Here is a 16,261-nt window from a genome sequence, read left to right as displayed (position 1 = left end):
TTTTGCGTCGACGCATACTCTTGACGACAATTCGTCTCATTAAGATTCCAAAATCCGATTTATCGTCTGTGTAAATTTCGTCGGTCCCGATTTATCGTCTATGTAAATTTCATCGATTCCCTATTTCATCTTCGGTGCGCTATGCCTTAATCAATTACAAGGTGCCTAGGGAAAAAGTGTGCTTGCTATCAAAGGATAATGAAATTATCTCGCAGCGCGATGTACAAAATTGAGATATTTTGTCCTGCATTAGCCATTGCAACATACCGACCTTAATCAGTAACGCCTGCATCGTGCCTATGATAATGAGATGGACATGAGAAGGAAAAAGTCAGCACAGTTTATTTATTTATACCAGACAGTCATAGCAAAGTCCAACAAAACTTCACTCCCTTAACAATATATACGCCTTTCCTCTGCTTATTGCTTACTAACATACATTGATATATAACATAGCCTCAACTCTCTGTGTCAATTGTTCTATCCCCCAGCTACCTAGAAGACACCAGCAATGTCCAAAATTGAGGGCAAGGATTTGCCACTGCCAGCTTCATCTCTCTGCTGCTGTTCTTCAGGGCCAGCAACAAAATAAGATTCCTTTGGATTGGTACCGAAAACTCTCTCTATTAATCTTGCTGGCACATTGAAAGCCACCTCCATGGTCTCTCGTTCCACTTGGTTCATTATGTTAATTTTCCCTTCACAATAGAAACAGATCATTCAAAATAAGTGGCACAAATTGAGAATAATACAATCTTGGTCTTTGCTATTCATGAACACATAAATAGATAGGCCTTATTATTTATACCTGCAAGGAAGTTTCTCTGGTTGTTCCTCGCGTTGAGGCTAAACCCAACTGTTAGTAACTTCTCATTTGGGGAGGCTACAAGGGCAATAGGATGACCTGGCGGGATTATGAAGACGACTCCAGGCGACAAATTGGCGCTGATCTTTTGAAGCTCTCTACTGCTTTCTTCTTCCTCTTCTTCTTCTTGTTGTTCACGTTGTGATTCTTGGCTCCACCGGCTTGAAAGCGGCCCCCCCATTTCAAAGCGGCCCCTTCCTTCTACAACTAAAACAATTGTTGTTGCCTTAGAATTGTAATGTGGCACCATCATACCTCCCTGCAAAATTTGCAAAATTATTAGAAGAGTAGTTTTTCAATTAGGGATCACTGACTTTATTAAGATAAAAGACAAAATAAACACAAACTCTAATTCACTATAAATGTGTTTGGAACATGGGATTATAGTATATTAAGATATTGTTCACGTTAACTTAATATCAAAGTCCTGTTTAGAAAGAAATTGTGTTGGGTTAAAAGGGGTGTGCCTTAATATCAAATTCTTGTTTAGAAAGAAATTGTGTTGGGTTAAAAGGGGTGTACTAATGCGGCAACTACCGCATTAGCTAAATCCGATTGTGAGTCAGATTTAGCTTAATGCGGCAGTTGCCGCATTAACGTTTTGCTTTTGCTTCTCTTTTTTTTTTTTTTACTTTTTTTAATAATAAATAAATATAACTTTTTAATTCAATACATTATTTTAATACAATGCTAATACAATACACATGCATTAAAATAATGCAATACAACATAATACAATACAATGTGCTAAACGCACCCTATATTTTATCATGTATTGAATTAAAATCTAATTTCTTTTGTCTTTTAACTAATCCCTGACTTTATTAAAGTCAGAAATCTCTAATTGAAAAATCCTATATATATGTATATGTATATGTATATGTATGTATATATATACCTACATATCTACACACACATACACATATATACATACATACATACCTACGTATACCTATGTACACCTACATATATATGTAGTGCTTCTCTAGTGCGGGCGCCCGCATTTTTTTTTTTTCATGCAGACACACTTTAAAACCATAGGGTTTAAAAGAATTAATTTTTAACACTTTAAAACCGTATAGTTTAAAAGTGTGTCCGCATTATATATATATATATAAGTGATTCTTCTTTTAGAATAGCACATTTAATGTCCATCTATCTTAAGTGAAGAAGAATTTTCTCCTTCCATACTTTATAGTTATCATCTTTTAATTCGGGAATGTCACATTTGATTCCAGAAAGGTGATACTCCAAAGTTGAAAGGTGATAACTATAAAGTATGGAAGGAGAGAATTCTTCTTCACTTAGGATGGATGAACAATGATTATGGTATTCGGAAAGACAAACTGCCTATTGATGATAATAGCACCGGAACTGATACTGCTCTATATATATAATATACACTTGCAGTAAAATGATGAGTAGAGCTGTTGTAATTACTTGGTTGATTTCGACATAAGTGACACCGGCATCTATTTCTTGTAATTGTTGGTAATCCTTTGGAGTTGCTTCGAAAAACCGTCCAAAATTGTTGTTATATATTGGTTTTCTACTAAGCAGATTGAACGGAGCAGTAGATCCCCTGCCGTGGCGCCTTCGTGAAGAAGCATGATGGCTTAATGCTTTGAGCTGCTCCTGTGAGGCTCTTTTGATTGTACCCTGCTGCCTCTGCTGAACCTCAAACAGACTGTGTAGTTGTTCACGTGGTGTCTTGTGAAAACCAAGACCATAAGTCTAATTAGAAAGATATACATAAAGAGAACAAACAAAAATGAAATAATAATAATAAGAAAATAAAAACACTACATTTAGTGCACGCTCAAGGATGTCATAGCTGAAGACTTTGTAATATGACTCTGGAAATCCACCTCCAGCAGCGTAGTATTCCCGCAGCCAAACAAGATAAAAAATTCATATGCAACACACTAATCACGAGAAAATAATTAGACGTCAACTGTACAACACATCAGCAATGTTCTGCGATTTGTGCATTTATGTTGGAGACTGGCGGACAAGTTAAAAAAAATTCTGATAATTAAGAGGAAAATTAGTACCCTGAATTGGCCTGGAGTATTAACAGGCTGAAGGAGCTTGGCCACATGTAGCCTGTCGACATTATCTTGGTTACTGAGGTAGTAAGTAGTCCCTGCTGGAACACTGATTACGTCCCCATGCTCCATGTTGAAAGACTCCCTTCTTTCATGTGACACAAGTGTAATCACTCCCTTTCCTGTAAACAAAATTAAACAACCATGTTTAAATTGTTTAATTAAACAGCCAAAAAAACATATAAACTGTTGTTAATTAATTTCATCATTCTCACCCTTGAGTAAAACCAAAATAGTTTCAGCATCAGAATGATGTGGCACAACTAAGGTGCTGGGATTTGCCTCGAGAATGGCCAATCTGTAATTGTCGATGCCGCGAAGAAGATGAGATTTCTGACTGAACCTCTGTAAAACCCTCATATGACCTGAATCGGACCTCACCCGATACCGGAATCTTTGTGAGTGAAAGTAGTAAGGATTGTTCTCCTCCTCTTCTTCTGATCCCTGCCAGTTGCTTGAGGGGTTAAACTTTCCCTCTTTTTCTCTTCTTCTTTGCCCTTTCTGTCTGTGTTTCTCGCACCAACTCTTGCACTGCTGCTGCTGCTGTTCCCCACTCTCCCGCCTCTCGCATTGCTTTAAACATTGCTCGTGTTGCCACTTCGGGTCCCGGTGATGATTATTGCCTTCATCTTCTTCTTCATCATCATCAACAACATAATCTCTTCTTCCTCCGCCTTGTTGTTCTTTGTAATGTCTCTCACATCTTCTCTGCACTGCCTCTTGCTTCTCGCATAGTTGCTTACACTGCTTGTACTCTTCCTCCGGGTCTTGTGGCACGATATTGATGTCTTCAAATTGTTCTCTTTCTCTCTCCCAATCTCGCTCCCGTTGCTCTCTGTGGCGCTCTTCCTCACGCTCCCTAATCCCGACACTGCTGCTGCTGCTCCCGGTCAGCTCTCTCATCAGCTAGACAGCGTTGCTGGCACTGCTCGAGCTCCCGTGGAGAGCTCTCCGGTTCCCATTCACTGTACCTCCTCTCACAACGAGCTGAACAAGAAAACAAGCCTGACAACTCCTCCTCCGTTTCACGGCATCGATCTATACATCGGTCGACCGCCGTTTTCTGCCCTGCAGGGATCTCATAGCTGGAAGAGATCAAGAGAGTGAACAGGAAAGAGAATAACAAAGGAAAAGGAAACTTAAGATTTGATAATCACCATAGCAGCTGGTTGCTTCTTTTTGGGGTGCTGATCATTCAGTGAAGGGAGTTCAGTCGATTTATAGAGTTTGCATGCATATTACATTTGGCTTGTGATTGCATGCAAGGTGACATGTGTTTGATAAAACGACAGAGACCTTTCTTTGTCACTTTGTAAAGAGGTAATGGTGCGCCGCGTTCCGATGATCACTTCACGTGGTCATACCAGAGATAATAGACGAAGCAGAGTTAGCCTGATACATTTTAATTTCTCTGGACGTTATTGAATTACATAACATTTGTAGTTAAAGTACACACAAGAACAAGATTTGGTTTTATTGTGGCACGCTAGCTGCCAAGGGCGTTCTAATAAGAGGGTTTTGTAGGGGTGCCAATGGCCCAACTCGTCACAGATTTGTATGGGCTCTGCCTCCTGGGTTTGTTCATTTGGCTATCTGATTCTGATTGTGATATTTGGGCCAATATGCTTTTTCGGTCTAATCTTTGATGCCTCACTTGCTATCGTTGTTCATTCGGCGCTTGGCAAGCTCGTTTAGTCTGCTTACTCCAAAGCATAATTTCACTCATGGTTCCATTAATTTTCCTTTTTTTTTTCCCTTTTTCTCCTTGAACTTGGACCAAACTCTTTTTTTATTTGCACTTTTTTTATTATTTTACATATTAGATTATAAGTCTATTGATAATTATTATATCAAAATCTACATTTTTGATATAGCATATTTGTAATGTTGAACTTGAATTCAAAATATAATCATATTCATTTGAAGGAAATTTATACACAAGTAGATCTGAACTTTTTTTTAAAAATAAAATTACACATTTTTAGATTCACCCAATTTTTTATTATTTTTTTATAATAAAATTTTATAGTCGAATTGGTTCCATTATTTATAACAACAATAATTTGAATAAACTGTTTCAACGCTCGTCCAAAATATCTTCCAGAGTGGGTTCCACGGAATCCCAACCGCCTCAACGAAACACATAAGTCAAAACCGTAAAAGGCGCGAACCCAGATCCGTATCTTAACTAACTAACTTCTCAGCACTCCAAACAAAACCCTAACTCCCGCATCAACATACTTCCTACTTATCTTCTAAAAAAAAAAAACATACTTCCTACTTAGAAATTGAAACCCTAGAGCCCAGTACCTTTCTCTTTTAACAATAACATCTTCAAGAATCACCAAACCAAACACCCATTGATTAATCATCCTCCTGTTTTTTTTTTCGCAATTTTCAACTTCTTCAGAATCCAACATTCATCCCTTTTCCTTGCTTTCCAAGAAACTTCGGCCAAAACCCTAAACCCTAAAGTGACCAGCGATGTCGGCAGCACGTCGTCGGGCTTTTAGGTCCTCGAGCCAGGGGGAGTTGAGTGTGGTCAACCACCTTCGCCCAATTGAGTCTCCAGTGAGTTTTCTGGAGATCAAGAAACGTCCGGCTCCTTCGGTCACTATCGCGAAGTCACGCGAGGAGAAGCCTCCGCCCCGGGTCGAGTGGACGTTGGGGTCACCTGGGACGGATGATTCGCAGTCGGATAAGAAGAAGGTTGATGATGGGTTTTGCGGGTTTCTCAAGGCTTGCTCGTTGTGCAAGAAAAAGTTGAAGGTCACTGCTGATGTTTATATGTATGGGTAAGTGTTTGTGTTATCCTAATTGTGAAATTCTTTAAAGAAATCGATTAGATTATAATGAAATTTGAACTCTTTGGATCATTGCTTCAATTGGGCATTTTATTATGGTGTATCCTAATTGTCATAATTGATGAGATCATGTAAGAAGTAGTTCATAGTATTGTGCCTTACAATGTCTCGGTAATTAACCATGGAGTTTTGATCTGTTCTTCCCTAATTTCCTTAATTTAGCAAAAATTAGATATTGAACTTTTCTTTTTCCAGATGTGAGAACATGTTTGGTAGAGTATTTTGAGTTGCTAGCGATAATTTTTTTAAAATTAGACCTTATGCTGAATGTTCTCCTTGGCGCTTTTGATAATTAAGCTGCAATAAGTCCCCTTGAAAATGCAATGCAGCCAAACTATATATTTTCTACTCTTATATTTTCAAACTTAAAGCAGAAAAAATATAAATCAGAAGTCAAAAGGTAGAGGGTGAAATAGAATAGTTGTGCCATAAGAACCATTCCTTTTCTGATTTTGCTTTCTACTTGTTTCTATTGTTGCAATTTGGACTTTGATTATCTACAGTTGTGCACCTTATACTATCTGTATGAAACTATGCTTCTGCAGTTACCTACGTGCATTTTGTTCTGCTGAATGCCGAGATGATCAGATTGCTCTGGATGGGTTTGACAAAGAAGTTTCTAGAGAACCATCAAAAATGGAAATGGGTGGAATGATCTCGACAAAAGACAGGCAGGGGTTTGGCACTAAAAGATTTAAGTAGTTGACTGACTTCATTTGCTAACCGCTGAGATGCAGAGCTGTTAGTTTTTCTGCATTCAGCTTTGCTCTTCTGCAGTGCGGGCTATGTCACATTGATTTTTTTTTCTGCAGCTGACACGTCCTTGTGTTCTGTTGAGTTACATATGCGATCTATCTTATCTTGGAACAAATTTTACTCATTGTTTCGTTGTTACAACTGTTGAGTTTTATTTTTTAGCCTATGACGTGTAAAGCCAACAAATGTGGCATGCACGTCTGTTAACAGCCTCAGTTATGTTGATCAATTGTGAATATGATTCAATGAAAGTAAATTTGAAATGGAAAGGTTTCAATTCTTGTGTTTTGTTTGCAATACATGAATTTGACAGGATTTAAATTCAAGGTTTTGAATCCCATAATGTTTGAAATGGTAGATGATCCTAAATTCAGTCTTATAAAATAAGGATGACCACCAAATGAATAATTTCATGATCATCCATCAACATAAATACATTGTAGCATGACCTTGCATTAGTTCTATTGTGGATGTATATTGCTTTTATTTGTGAAGAAATTATTAGAAAATTTGTCAACAGGACTCAGGCAGTGTGTTTTACTTGTGCTATAGCAGTGGCTTTTACAACAGAATAAGTAGTTAAGACTTGTGAAGCAAAGAATAAGACCACACTATTGCCATTGTCTGCATTCCAGAGACCAAAAGCACATGCTTTGGCCTTCTTTTACCAATTATCTATGCAATGTTATTTTCACTCCCCACTAAAGGCCTCTGATCATGCAGACAGCTCTAATATTGATGGGCAGGACCAGAAAAGAAAAAAAAAATTCAAAAAAGATAAAGCTCTGCAGGATACGAAGAAAATGAGATACCCAGATTTGTGATTTTGTATTTTTTTGTCGTCGATTTTGTTTTTCTGGTTTACTTCACTTTATTATAAATTTACTTTCACTATGTTCTTCGTGAATCCAAAAACTAGTCAGTTAAACAAACGGCAGATATGAATGCAAAGATTAAAAAGAGAAATAGTTTACAACTCAAAACTTTCCAATGCAACCGTTAGACAAGTAAGCTATCCTGTGCGTTTCAATTTTTGTTGTTCACCTTTGGTCCTTACTGGAAAAAGAATGGTCAAGATAATACTTTTATCAGCAGCTTTGACTGTGAAGGAATGGCAGGTCTCTGCTTTACTTTCTGCTTATTTACCTAGGCTGGTTACCCACCAACAAAATATCTATATTTTCAGAATGATTGTTCTTGCCAGCTTTTATCTTTCTTTAATTGACAGTTTTAACAGAGCTGCTATTTATCGAGCACATATAGTGTAAATGGCGCAGTGTGAAAATTAGAGGACAAATTAGTCATGATATAACAGATCAAGGTCAAAGAAAATGACATTGTCTATAAATAATTTCAGCAGTATCAAGAAAAGCACACAGGGACCATCCTTTTTCAATTGATGCAAAGCTGGAGCTCTCAAATCTCAATCACTCATCTGTGTTTTCTTTTTTGGAAGCCACTCCCGCCTGCAAGCGGGGACCAATTGAACACGCCACTCATTTGTCTCTTGAACTTAATCAAAACTGGATCAAGACAACTTGATTTTGTCAATTTTTCTGGGCAGCTGAATTCAATAGGTTCCATAATACTTGGGGACCTATCTGAGCTTACTAGAATCCAAGTGTTTATTGTATTATTTATTGGAGACAAAGGGACAAAGTATATATTAGTAACATCTAAGTTGAAGCTTGATGGCACCGGCTGCAATAATATTTGGCTGCATAAGATGAAAATTTCAGGAAAGGTTCCCATCGTGCAATTTATGCTTTTATTTTGAAGTTTTTATCTTTTTTATTTTTCAACTTTCTTCTCCGCTACTGCAGCCTGCAGGATTGCAGATTGTGGCTAGTAGTTAATAGATGGAGTTACATCAAACAGCAACAACCCGCAGCGGTTGGCTTTATGTTTTCATTGCAAGTTTGCACAGCTAGTCCAGCTTTACTTTAGAGAAAAAGCCTTTGATTTACGCAGCATGCTTTGGCTGAAGAGCAGAAGACAATGTTAGCCCCAGTTGGCCCCCACAACCTTCAAATTTAAAAGCATGTAATGCAACAGGCAAATGGCTTTCAAAATGCTGGTTTAATTTATCTGGGTATTTTATTTTCTTTGCTTCTTTTTTAGTGTATTTGTCTTTGCGTTTGAGAGAGAAAGAGCAGCTTTGTCATCATCATAGATTTAGGATAAAGCCGATGCCAATCTGCAATGTTATGTTTTGTTCTTCTCATCATGCATGTTTGGAAAAGAATAATATTAAAAGGAAGTTTCAGAACCAAGAAAATCATGCTTCCTTCGTTCATTGCATTCTTCCCGTGAAAGTTTATTAATGCATGCGGGGAGGAGGGAAAGCTCATTCATCAATAAACGTGCAAATCGTACCCCTAGGCCATGACAATTATAGCTCTTGAAAGGTATAAATCAGTCGCATTTGCACGCATGTTTTTGTTTTCTTTATTTATTTTCTGCCACAATTGCTTTCACTGTTTTCCTTTGTTGCCCATAAAGAAAGAAAAAACAATTAATAATAATCTAGTTTTAACTGCTAACAGTAAAAGGCAAGCGTGGATACAGAATAGAATAAGAATGCTCTTCAAAAGAGCAGCCGCTCTATATTAATCATTGCTTCTACTATGACTGCAAAATCTGTAAACTCTGTCTTGTGCTTTTCTAGTTTGTTATGCACTGTTTCACACCACGCTAAAAGTGAAAGTGTATGGCAATAAACCTGTGAGATTATCAAGAAACCAACCTTTTTCAGTAAAATTATTAGCAGCAACTGAGAGAGAGGGAGAGGAACACGCCTTCTGATTTCAATCATATAAACTAAAATCGATTTTTAATGATGTTTTTTTTTTTTCCATCACTTTGGTAATTGAGTATCCATGGAATCTTTACTTCTTTGCATTTAAAAGAAAATGTAAGTACACAAATGATTAAATTGACCATCTTTCACCTTCTTTCAGTCATAAAAAAATGTCCTAAACTAACAAAAGAATCATGAACAAAATAATCCTCATCTACCCACTTGGCTTCTAAAGTGTGAGTTCATCCTGCAAAACACAAAAGCTTGATCATTATAAGGTAGGGAAGTTATCATTAACTTTTAAGTAAAGAGATAACCACTAAGTTCAAAATTAAAGTACCCTTTATCGTGCCAGAATGCAAACGCTGGTGCAGAAAACTTTTGAATGCCAAGAAGGTGCATGTTTGTTAATTTGCTAACAATGTATGATGATCAAAAGGTACATTTGAGTTGGCTATCTTTGGCGTTAGTCATCCAGTCAAATACAAAATTTACATCTGATCAAAAGGAAAGTAAAGATAAGGTTAGGGAAAGAAACCAAAACATGGTGAAACAAAGAAAAGTAAAGAGAGGAGGCTGACCAACCTTTTTTGGTTAGTGAGCAATGGAATGCCTCCATCACCCCACAAGGATGAAGGTCTTTGAAGTGATTCCGGCCTGCAGATGGGGACCAAATTCCACATGAGTACAGGAAGAAGCATAAAATCTCCTCAAGAAAATTTACAAAATAATGTAAATGCGAAACACTTTGATGATATGTCAAGAATTTATCCTGCCTCGGGATGTGTTTTCTTTTAGACTCACATAATCCATATGCTAGATAACTGGAAGAGGCACGATTCAGTTCAAGATTTATATAACGTGTAAGTGCCGATTCATCTTGAGGACCACTATGATTAAGTGCCCTTCTATGTACTTGCAGCCACACATACTGTAAAACCATAGAAATTAAATAAAATATTTGAAAAGCTTGATAGGGGGTTTCACCTGATTGATTGAGGATGCAAGCCATACTTGATATGCAGAAAGACATAAAAAATTTTCCACTGATATTTACAACCTGGTTACAACCCATTGAAATCACTTGGTTGCTGAAAAGCACACGTAACTGCAAGTAAGAATAGACATTTTAATTACTTCATAGGAAAGCTTACATAAAGTGACAAGAAAACTATAGCCCAAGCAAAGCATCACAAGCCTAAGTGTCTACCATTCTTACAAAATGCGAACTTCTATTGCATATATATATATATTTTTTTTGTGTGTGTGTGTGTCAGAGAGAGAGAGAGAGACCGAGACAGAGCATACTTGCATATGGATCATAACTATCCCCTTCCCCTCCTTCAAAAAAAGTTTAGTTCGGTGTAGCCATGTGAGTATGGCAAAAGCTCCTCCACCTCAATCCTGGAACTAGAATAGCTAATACTCTTCTTTAATCTGTTATGACTTGACTCAACCTCAGCCCAGAATATACCATAAACTGGTCTATGATCAGAGAACCTAGACTCGCCACGTACATAAGATAGTTGGTGAAGCCCTTCTCCATACCACAAAATTCGATCGCACCTTAAACAAACAAAAGTAGTTATATTAGTACTTTAGATAGTTAACATTCATAAATATAGCTGCCCGTAACTTATCCGAAGAATTTTTTATCTCTACATTTCATGAAGTCATAGTTATATTTTGTTAGTATTGCCCTTCAGTATGCTCTCATGCCATCAGGTAGGAGACATGTTCTTACCAAGCAGGTGTCCTACGCTTCTCCTTTGGGTGCATATCGTCTCCTGCATATCTGTCTGAATTAGTTGAATACTTGTAAGTTGGTGGAAAATAAATTTTTCCTTCATTCCATCCCACAAAAACACGGCCTTGTCTCTGCTCTTTCCGTAACTGCAAGAGAACCATCAACAAGTTAGATAGAAAGTACCTTACAAATTTATCCTAAGTGATGGAGGGCTCTTAAACAGAAGAGGAGGAGGGCAGAGTTCAGGGAAAGGATTGTTAACAAACCTGATCATTTTCTAATAATACCCTCCAGTTTTGCATCTCAACAAGTGCCTTGGCAGATCGGTAATTGAGGGCAATGCGATAATTCAGATCCCCAAGCCAAATCACTCGACTGGAACATAACATACAACAATTATAATTGAAACAAAACACATTTAGAAAATACTGAAGGTAAATAAGTAATGAATTGAATTGGAAATGAGAAAGGAAAACTTTTTCTCCTTTTGTGCACACATGTTATGCATAAGATTTGTTAGAAATGTATAAAATAGGGATCTTATGCAAGGACATAAACAGAGTTATTCACAAGATGGCAATATAATTCCAAGTCCATTATCATCAAAAAATTGATGTCCAAGAAAAAAGAAGCAATTTCATTTCCATGCTCTTCCAGACTCCCCTTCTCTCCTTTTTGTTGTAATTCTTTTTTTTTTTTCACTCATTGCAAGTATATGACCAAAAGCTTATAGATGGATAATGAAAAGGGAACCTACTCATGCTGAAGGATTGTTTCTGGTGATTTTTCATCACCCGCACTATTAACTCGAGGAAACCTTGTCTTTCTTAAGATCTCCATTACATCAGCATTCCTTCTAAGCTGATCCCCCTCCTTCTGTCCTGAGGTTAAGTGACTGCAGATAAAGCAAAAGCTTGTTTGGTGCAATAACATGCTAACTGCAATCGACCCCTGCAAAAGCAATAGGTAATTACTTAATGAGAGGTCCTAATAATTGAAGGAAATCACATCAAAATAAATGGGGAAAAAATAAGATCAAAGGAACCATGACCCCCCTCACGAGCATACCTTATTTCCAAGGTAACCCATTAAACCCCTGCCAACACAAGATACTTTCATGTTTTTAACATGATCTCTCAATTCACTCCTCACCCAAACCGTGAGAAATATGCCAACCATTTGCTTACTGGCAACTAAGCAATACCTTGAATTCCCAGGCATCCTATAACCATGTTCCATGGATCCAGATCCACTGTAAGACATTGGCGAGTATAATACAGTACTTGGTGAATCACCAGGCCCATTATCATCATCAGATGAACCCCATCTCGAGTAATCACTAGGCCTCGAGTAATCACTAGGTCTCGAGTAATCACTAGGCCTGTGACCCCATCTAAAACTGGGATCATAGTCACTTGGTCTGTGACCAAATATCACCCTATCACAAACACTAAATCTCCGATCAAGTCTCGGTTGCGGAATGGAAGGGTCATTGTCCATTTTCCAGCTATGAGTTGTCTGAAATGATCGACGATGGAAGAAGGACGAGTTCATCCGTCTAGCTGATCCCTCAAAATCTGCATCCATTTCTACAATAGGCTCAGGAATGGGAGACTGTGTATAACAACCACTGCTTCCACTTGTCCCGGGAAGACTGTTAAGAGTCTTTCGAATGAGAGCCAGCCATTTTTTGGCAGGGCCATTGTCTTCTGCCCCGAGAACATTACCAGCATTTAGGGGAACTATCTCTTGAAATCTGAAAGACATGGAAAAGAAATGCTATTATTAGTAATGGTTAATTTGAAGAGTTTGGTAGGGAAATGTGAACATGAATAAGACCAGATCATACCCAAGGACATAAATGTCTGCAGGCGGTGAGGCATGAAGCCAATCATCAAGGCTCAAATTACTTGGTGGGGATCTTCCAGCCACATTCCATGTGGCAACAAAAACACTGCCCCAAAATTGAAAAAATAAAAGCAATAAACGCCAGACCCACATATATATACGATCATGAAAGCAATATTTGTGAGCAAAACAGAATTTGATGGACTACCTATGGTTCTGCACATCTATTATTCGAGGGTGGTCAAGATACATTCTCCCTCGCCGAACTGGCTCCCCACTTTTGCTAAATTTCTCTGAGCATCAAACGACGGAAAAGTTCAGAAATAGTGACATAAAAAAGTCCACGGTAGGTGAAGTTCCTAAGACATTTTATAAAGGAAATTGCCGAATTTTGGTGGGTTTGTAAGGATGTGGCTCACGAAAATGGAGGTGGCTAACAATACTGTACCTGTTTTACTCTTTTTGATCGTGCAAGGCTCCCTCTCTGAGAAGCTGGTCCTATATTCAACTTGATCACCTCCTGAAGGAAGAAATATTTGTTAATGAACCAATCATTAATCATAAAACACAAAGTAATTAACAGGTTATGTGAGAAAATTCAACATAAAAAAAATGGTGTACTGAATTGGTTCTGCACAGTAACAATCTGAGAAAATAAAAGAAGGAAAGAAAAAGCAAAAGACAGAGACAGAGTATGTTCTGCACTTGATAGTTCAGAATGAAGGAATATACACTTTGCTTTGTTTGGTTGCTAAGAAATTGAGGTAAAAGGAAAGAACAAAAATGTTGAATCTTCAATGGATTCCTTCTGAAAAATTAAAGAATTTGAAATGTATGAAGTTCAAGAGCATGTACATTTCCCAGCAACCGACCAGGTTTTCCAATCACACAATCATCTGAAAAACCAAGGAGAAGAGAAATAAAAAAAGAAAAAATCGACCTCCGTAAACAGGATCATCTGCTTGAAATTCCTCAGTCTTGCTCTTGATATTGAACCACTTTCTGACCATTTTCTTGGACCATGAGAGCTTCACCAAAGGAGAAAAAAAAAAAAAAAGAGTTCAGCTGACAATAAACTGCACACTCCATAGCAATTTCAATGAAGAAAAAAAATGAGAGAGATCATTCTAAAATATAAAAATAGAAAAAAAAAACCTTGCTTTTCTTAGAGTTGCCATCTCTCATTGTTTCAATTAATCACTTCAACTTCATATAAGGCTCTCTCTTTTAACCCTTTCCCACTTCCCAGTTAGCATAGAATCAACAAAAATATCCCCCAAGACTTCCCAGTTAGCATAGAATCAACAAAAATATCCCCCAAGATTCTAAGTTTCGCAAAACGAAAAAGAACAAGCTTAGAGACACAAACAGCAACGGGGTCCTCTTGTTTTGCTCTTCCAGTGATATTATGTTAATAAAACGCTAGAGTTAAACAACAAAGAAGCAAAGAACCCAGAAAAATTATTTGTAGAAAGACACTTGAAAGAGAAAGTGAATGAGAGACACGAAGACTTGAATGCTTGAAAATGAGACTAAAGATTCTTGAGGTAGAACAAGACAATGCAGCAGCAGCAGCAGAGAGAGATAAAGAAAGTTTTTTCAAGAGAGAGAAAGATGAAGCTTGCAGCCTGCTTCTTGTCTTTCAACAAAGCAAAGGATTAAGCCTCGTTCTTAGTAAACAGCAAACAAAGTATCGAATTTGAACAGAATAAAGCGCATTCATAGAGAGACATAGACTCAGTCTTATGGGGGCTTTTCTTTTTTCTTTTATTGGTTTCTTGTTTTTTTTTTCTTTTTTTTTTAACTACTGCAAATAAGAAGTTTCATACGGGCAGTGTCGTTTCGATGCAGTGTTGAACATTAAACGACTAGGAGGCAGCTGCCCGAGGGTCAGCAAAGTGTATAGGGTAGCTGTGCATCCTGTTTCCCGTTTCTGGTCTTCCATCAAAGTTAAAGCAAGCAGTTAAAGAAGGAAAAAGATAAAGGGGATGTTAATATTTGTCTAGCAGCGGCACTATATTTTTGTTTCTGTTATACTTTCTCTCTTTTTTTTTTTTCTTTTTTTTTTGAGTTTATTCTTTTCTTGGGTAACCAATATTTGGAAATGATATAATGGAATCACAAATAAATAGATTATGTAGCTTACAATATTGATTGATATAGTGCACTTTGATCTCTGTTTATAATATATCATAAGTTAAAATTTAAAGAATTATTTATAATATATCATAAGTTAGGGGTCAAGAATAAATTTTTAAAGATCGACAACAAAAAATTTAAACATACGGTAAAAAAAAAAAAAAAAAAACTTTAGATTTTTGAAAGATAAGAGACTAATAAGAGTTAGGAATTTGGGGGCATAGTACTAAACAATGCTGTATTGTGTACAATAGTAGGATTCAACAAAAAAATTGTGTTTTATTTTATTTTGATTTGTCTATATTTTTTTATTTTTCTGTTGGCAATATGAAGCAATGTATATTTATGGATGGGGTGCCAAGGAATGCAGGGAATGTTGTTATTTTTTAAGATCAAATTGGAGGTAATTTTTTTTTTTTTTTTTTTTTTTTTGGTGTCTAGAAACCAAGGCAGTTGTCCAAAATTTAAGGCGTCTTTGTTCTTGAATCTTTCTTTCCTTTTACAGCTTTAGCTCTTAGAAGCTCCCATCAATCTTTCATTCATTATATAGGTCCATTTCTATTTATACACCTAGGTGCCTCTTTACAAGGGCAAGAGTCCTTAATTCAATGATGAAAAGACCTTGTTTTGGTCACACATGGTACTACCCAAAAAATTCCCCAAGTTCTTGCTTAAGGCCTCGTGCCCCGCCGCCCATGCTAAGTTTGAAATCTCCATTGACTAGTCCATAAGCCGCGGCGTTTTTAGAAACTGTTTGACATGTTTGGCATGGTTCCAATGCTAATGATTGTCGGGGGCTTAGCCTTTGATTATGGGGCGAGTTTTTATATCTTTCAAGGTCAATTAGTTTAATGAACTGACGGCGGAAACATTTCCAAATGGGGGCTCAAAATTAAAGCAAACAACAATCAACAGTCGAAATCCAAATGGATGTCCTTTACAACTTCATAAACCACCACTAATGCCAAGTGCAGCTCTTACTGGCATAATGAGAAATGACCCGTTGTTGGTCCCAATTAGAGATGATTAAAGGTTTGTTTAAAGTTATCTTGATATCCTATTACCGAACAAAATAATAATAATAATAATAATTTAAAGTCTCCCCAAGTGTCCCATTTTGAGGTATCTTGTTTT

At 37.1% G+C, this 16,261-nt stretch overlaps 3 protein-coding genes across 5 annotated transcripts; 1 reads left to right on the top strand and 2 right to left on the bottom strand.

Annotated features, from left to right (window-relative positions):
• Positions 1 to 317: 317 nt before the first annotated feature.
• Positions 318 to 4,163, bottom strand: LOC112499555 (vicilin Jug r 2.0101). 2 transcript variants are annotated; one of them, XM_052434718.1, is made up of 7 exons: positions 4,131 to 4,163; positions 3,189 to 4,058; positions 2,922 to 3,095; positions 2,672 to 2,754; positions 2,306 to 2,575; positions 809 to 1,124; positions 318 to 698 (listed from the first exon to the last, which is right to left on the bottom strand). In XM_052434718.1, exons 2-7 carry the CDS (start codon positions 3,874 to 3,876, stop codon positions 496 to 498), a joined length of 1,734 nt encoding a protein of 577 aa, XP_052290678.1. In that variant the 5' UTR covers positions 3,877 to 4,058; positions 4,131 to 4,163; the 3' UTR covers positions 318 to 495. The 2 variants fall into 2 exon arrangements, with proteins under 2 accessions (XP_052290678.1, XP_052290677.1); XM_052434717.1 differs by having other exon boundaries at positions 3,189 to 4,156.
• Positions 4,164 to 5,141: 978 nt separating this feature from the next.
• On the top strand, positions 5,142 to 6,870 carry LOC102616833 (FCS-Like Zinc finger 16-like). Its single transcript, XM_006489369.4, has 2 exons — positions 5,142 to 5,768; positions 6,383 to 6,870. The coding sequence occupies exons 1-2, from the start codon at positions 5,458 to 5,460 to the stop codon at positions 6,537 to 6,539; spliced, it is 468 nt and encodes a 155-aa protein (XP_006489432.1). The 5' UTR covers positions 5,142 to 5,457; the 3' UTR covers positions 6,540 to 6,870.
• Positions 6,871 to 9,469: 2,599 nt separating this feature from the next.
• On the bottom strand, positions 9,470 to 15,131 carry LOC102617137 (type IV inositol polyphosphate 5-phosphatase 7). Of its 2 annotated transcripts, none has more exons than XM_015533593.3 (14): positions 14,144 to 15,131; positions 13,929 to 14,016; positions 13,437 to 13,508; positions 13,197 to 13,281; positions 12,990 to 13,094; positions 12,209 to 12,896; positions 11,898 to 12,091; positions 11,407 to 11,515; positions 11,138 to 11,286; positions 10,687 to 10,959; positions 10,381 to 10,501; positions 9,979 to 10,050; positions 9,734 to 9,890; positions 9,470 to 9,640 (listed from the first exon to the last, which is right to left on the bottom strand). In XM_015533593.3, the coding sequence occupies exons 1-10, from the start codon at positions 14,171 to 14,173 to the stop codon at positions 10,737 to 10,739; spliced, it is 1,743 nt and encodes a 580-aa protein (XP_015389079.2). In that variant the 5' UTR covers positions 14,174 to 15,131; the 3' UTR covers positions 9,470 to 9,640; positions 9,734 to 9,890; positions 9,979 to 10,050; positions 10,381 to 10,501; positions 10,687 to 10,736. The 2 variants fall into 2 exon arrangements, with proteins under 2 accessions (XP_015389079.2, XP_006489433.2); XM_006489370.4 differs by having other exon boundaries at positions 10,702 to 10,959; positions 14,144 to 15,130.
• Positions 15,132 to 16,261: the final 1,130 nt, after the last annotated feature.

The sequence above is a fragment of the Citrus sinensis genome, chromosome 1, assembly GCF_022201045.2.
Source record: "Citrus sinensis cultivar Valencia sweet orange chromosome 1, DVS_A1.0, whole genome shotgun sequence".
In the NCBI taxonomy this organism is placed as follows: domain Eukaryota; kingdom Viridiplantae; phylum Streptophyta; class Magnoliopsida; order Sapindales; family Rutaceae; genus Citrus; species Citrus sinensis.
This window is presented reverse-complemented; position numbering and strand designations above follow the sequence as displayed.

Coding starts and splice junctions, on each gene's coding strand:
- LOC112499555 (XM_052434718.1), bottom strand. CDS start 3,876: ATGAGAGAGCTGACCGGGAGCAGCAGCAGCAGTGTCGGGATTAGGGAG. Junction 3,096..3,188: donor TATTTTGGTTTTACTCAAGG/GTGAGAATGATG, acceptor TTTTGTTTACAG/GAAAGGGAGTGATTACACTT. Junction 1,125..2,305: donor CTTATGTCGAAATCAACCAA/GTAATTACAACA, acceptor CAAATTTTGCAG/GGAGGTATGATGGTGCCACA.
- LOC102616833 (XM_006489369.4), top strand. CDS start 5,458: ATGTCGGCAGCACGTCGTCGGGCTTTTAGGTCCTCGAGCCAGGGGGAG. Junction 5,769..6,382: donor GCTGATGTTTATATGTATGG/GTAAGTGTTTGT, acceptor ATGCTTCTGCAG/TTACCTACGTGCATTTTGTT.
- LOC102617137 (XM_015533593.3), bottom strand. CDS start 14,173: ATGAGAGATGGCAACTCTAAGAAAAGCAAG. Junction 13,509..13,928: donor AGATGATCCTGTTTACGGAG/GTCGATTTTTTC, acceptor TTCTTCCTTCAG/GAGGTGATCAAGTTGAATAT. Junction 13,095..13,196: donor ATAGATGTGCAGAACCATAG/GTAGTCCATCAA, acceptor ATTTTGGGGCAG/TGTTTTTGTTGCCACATGGA.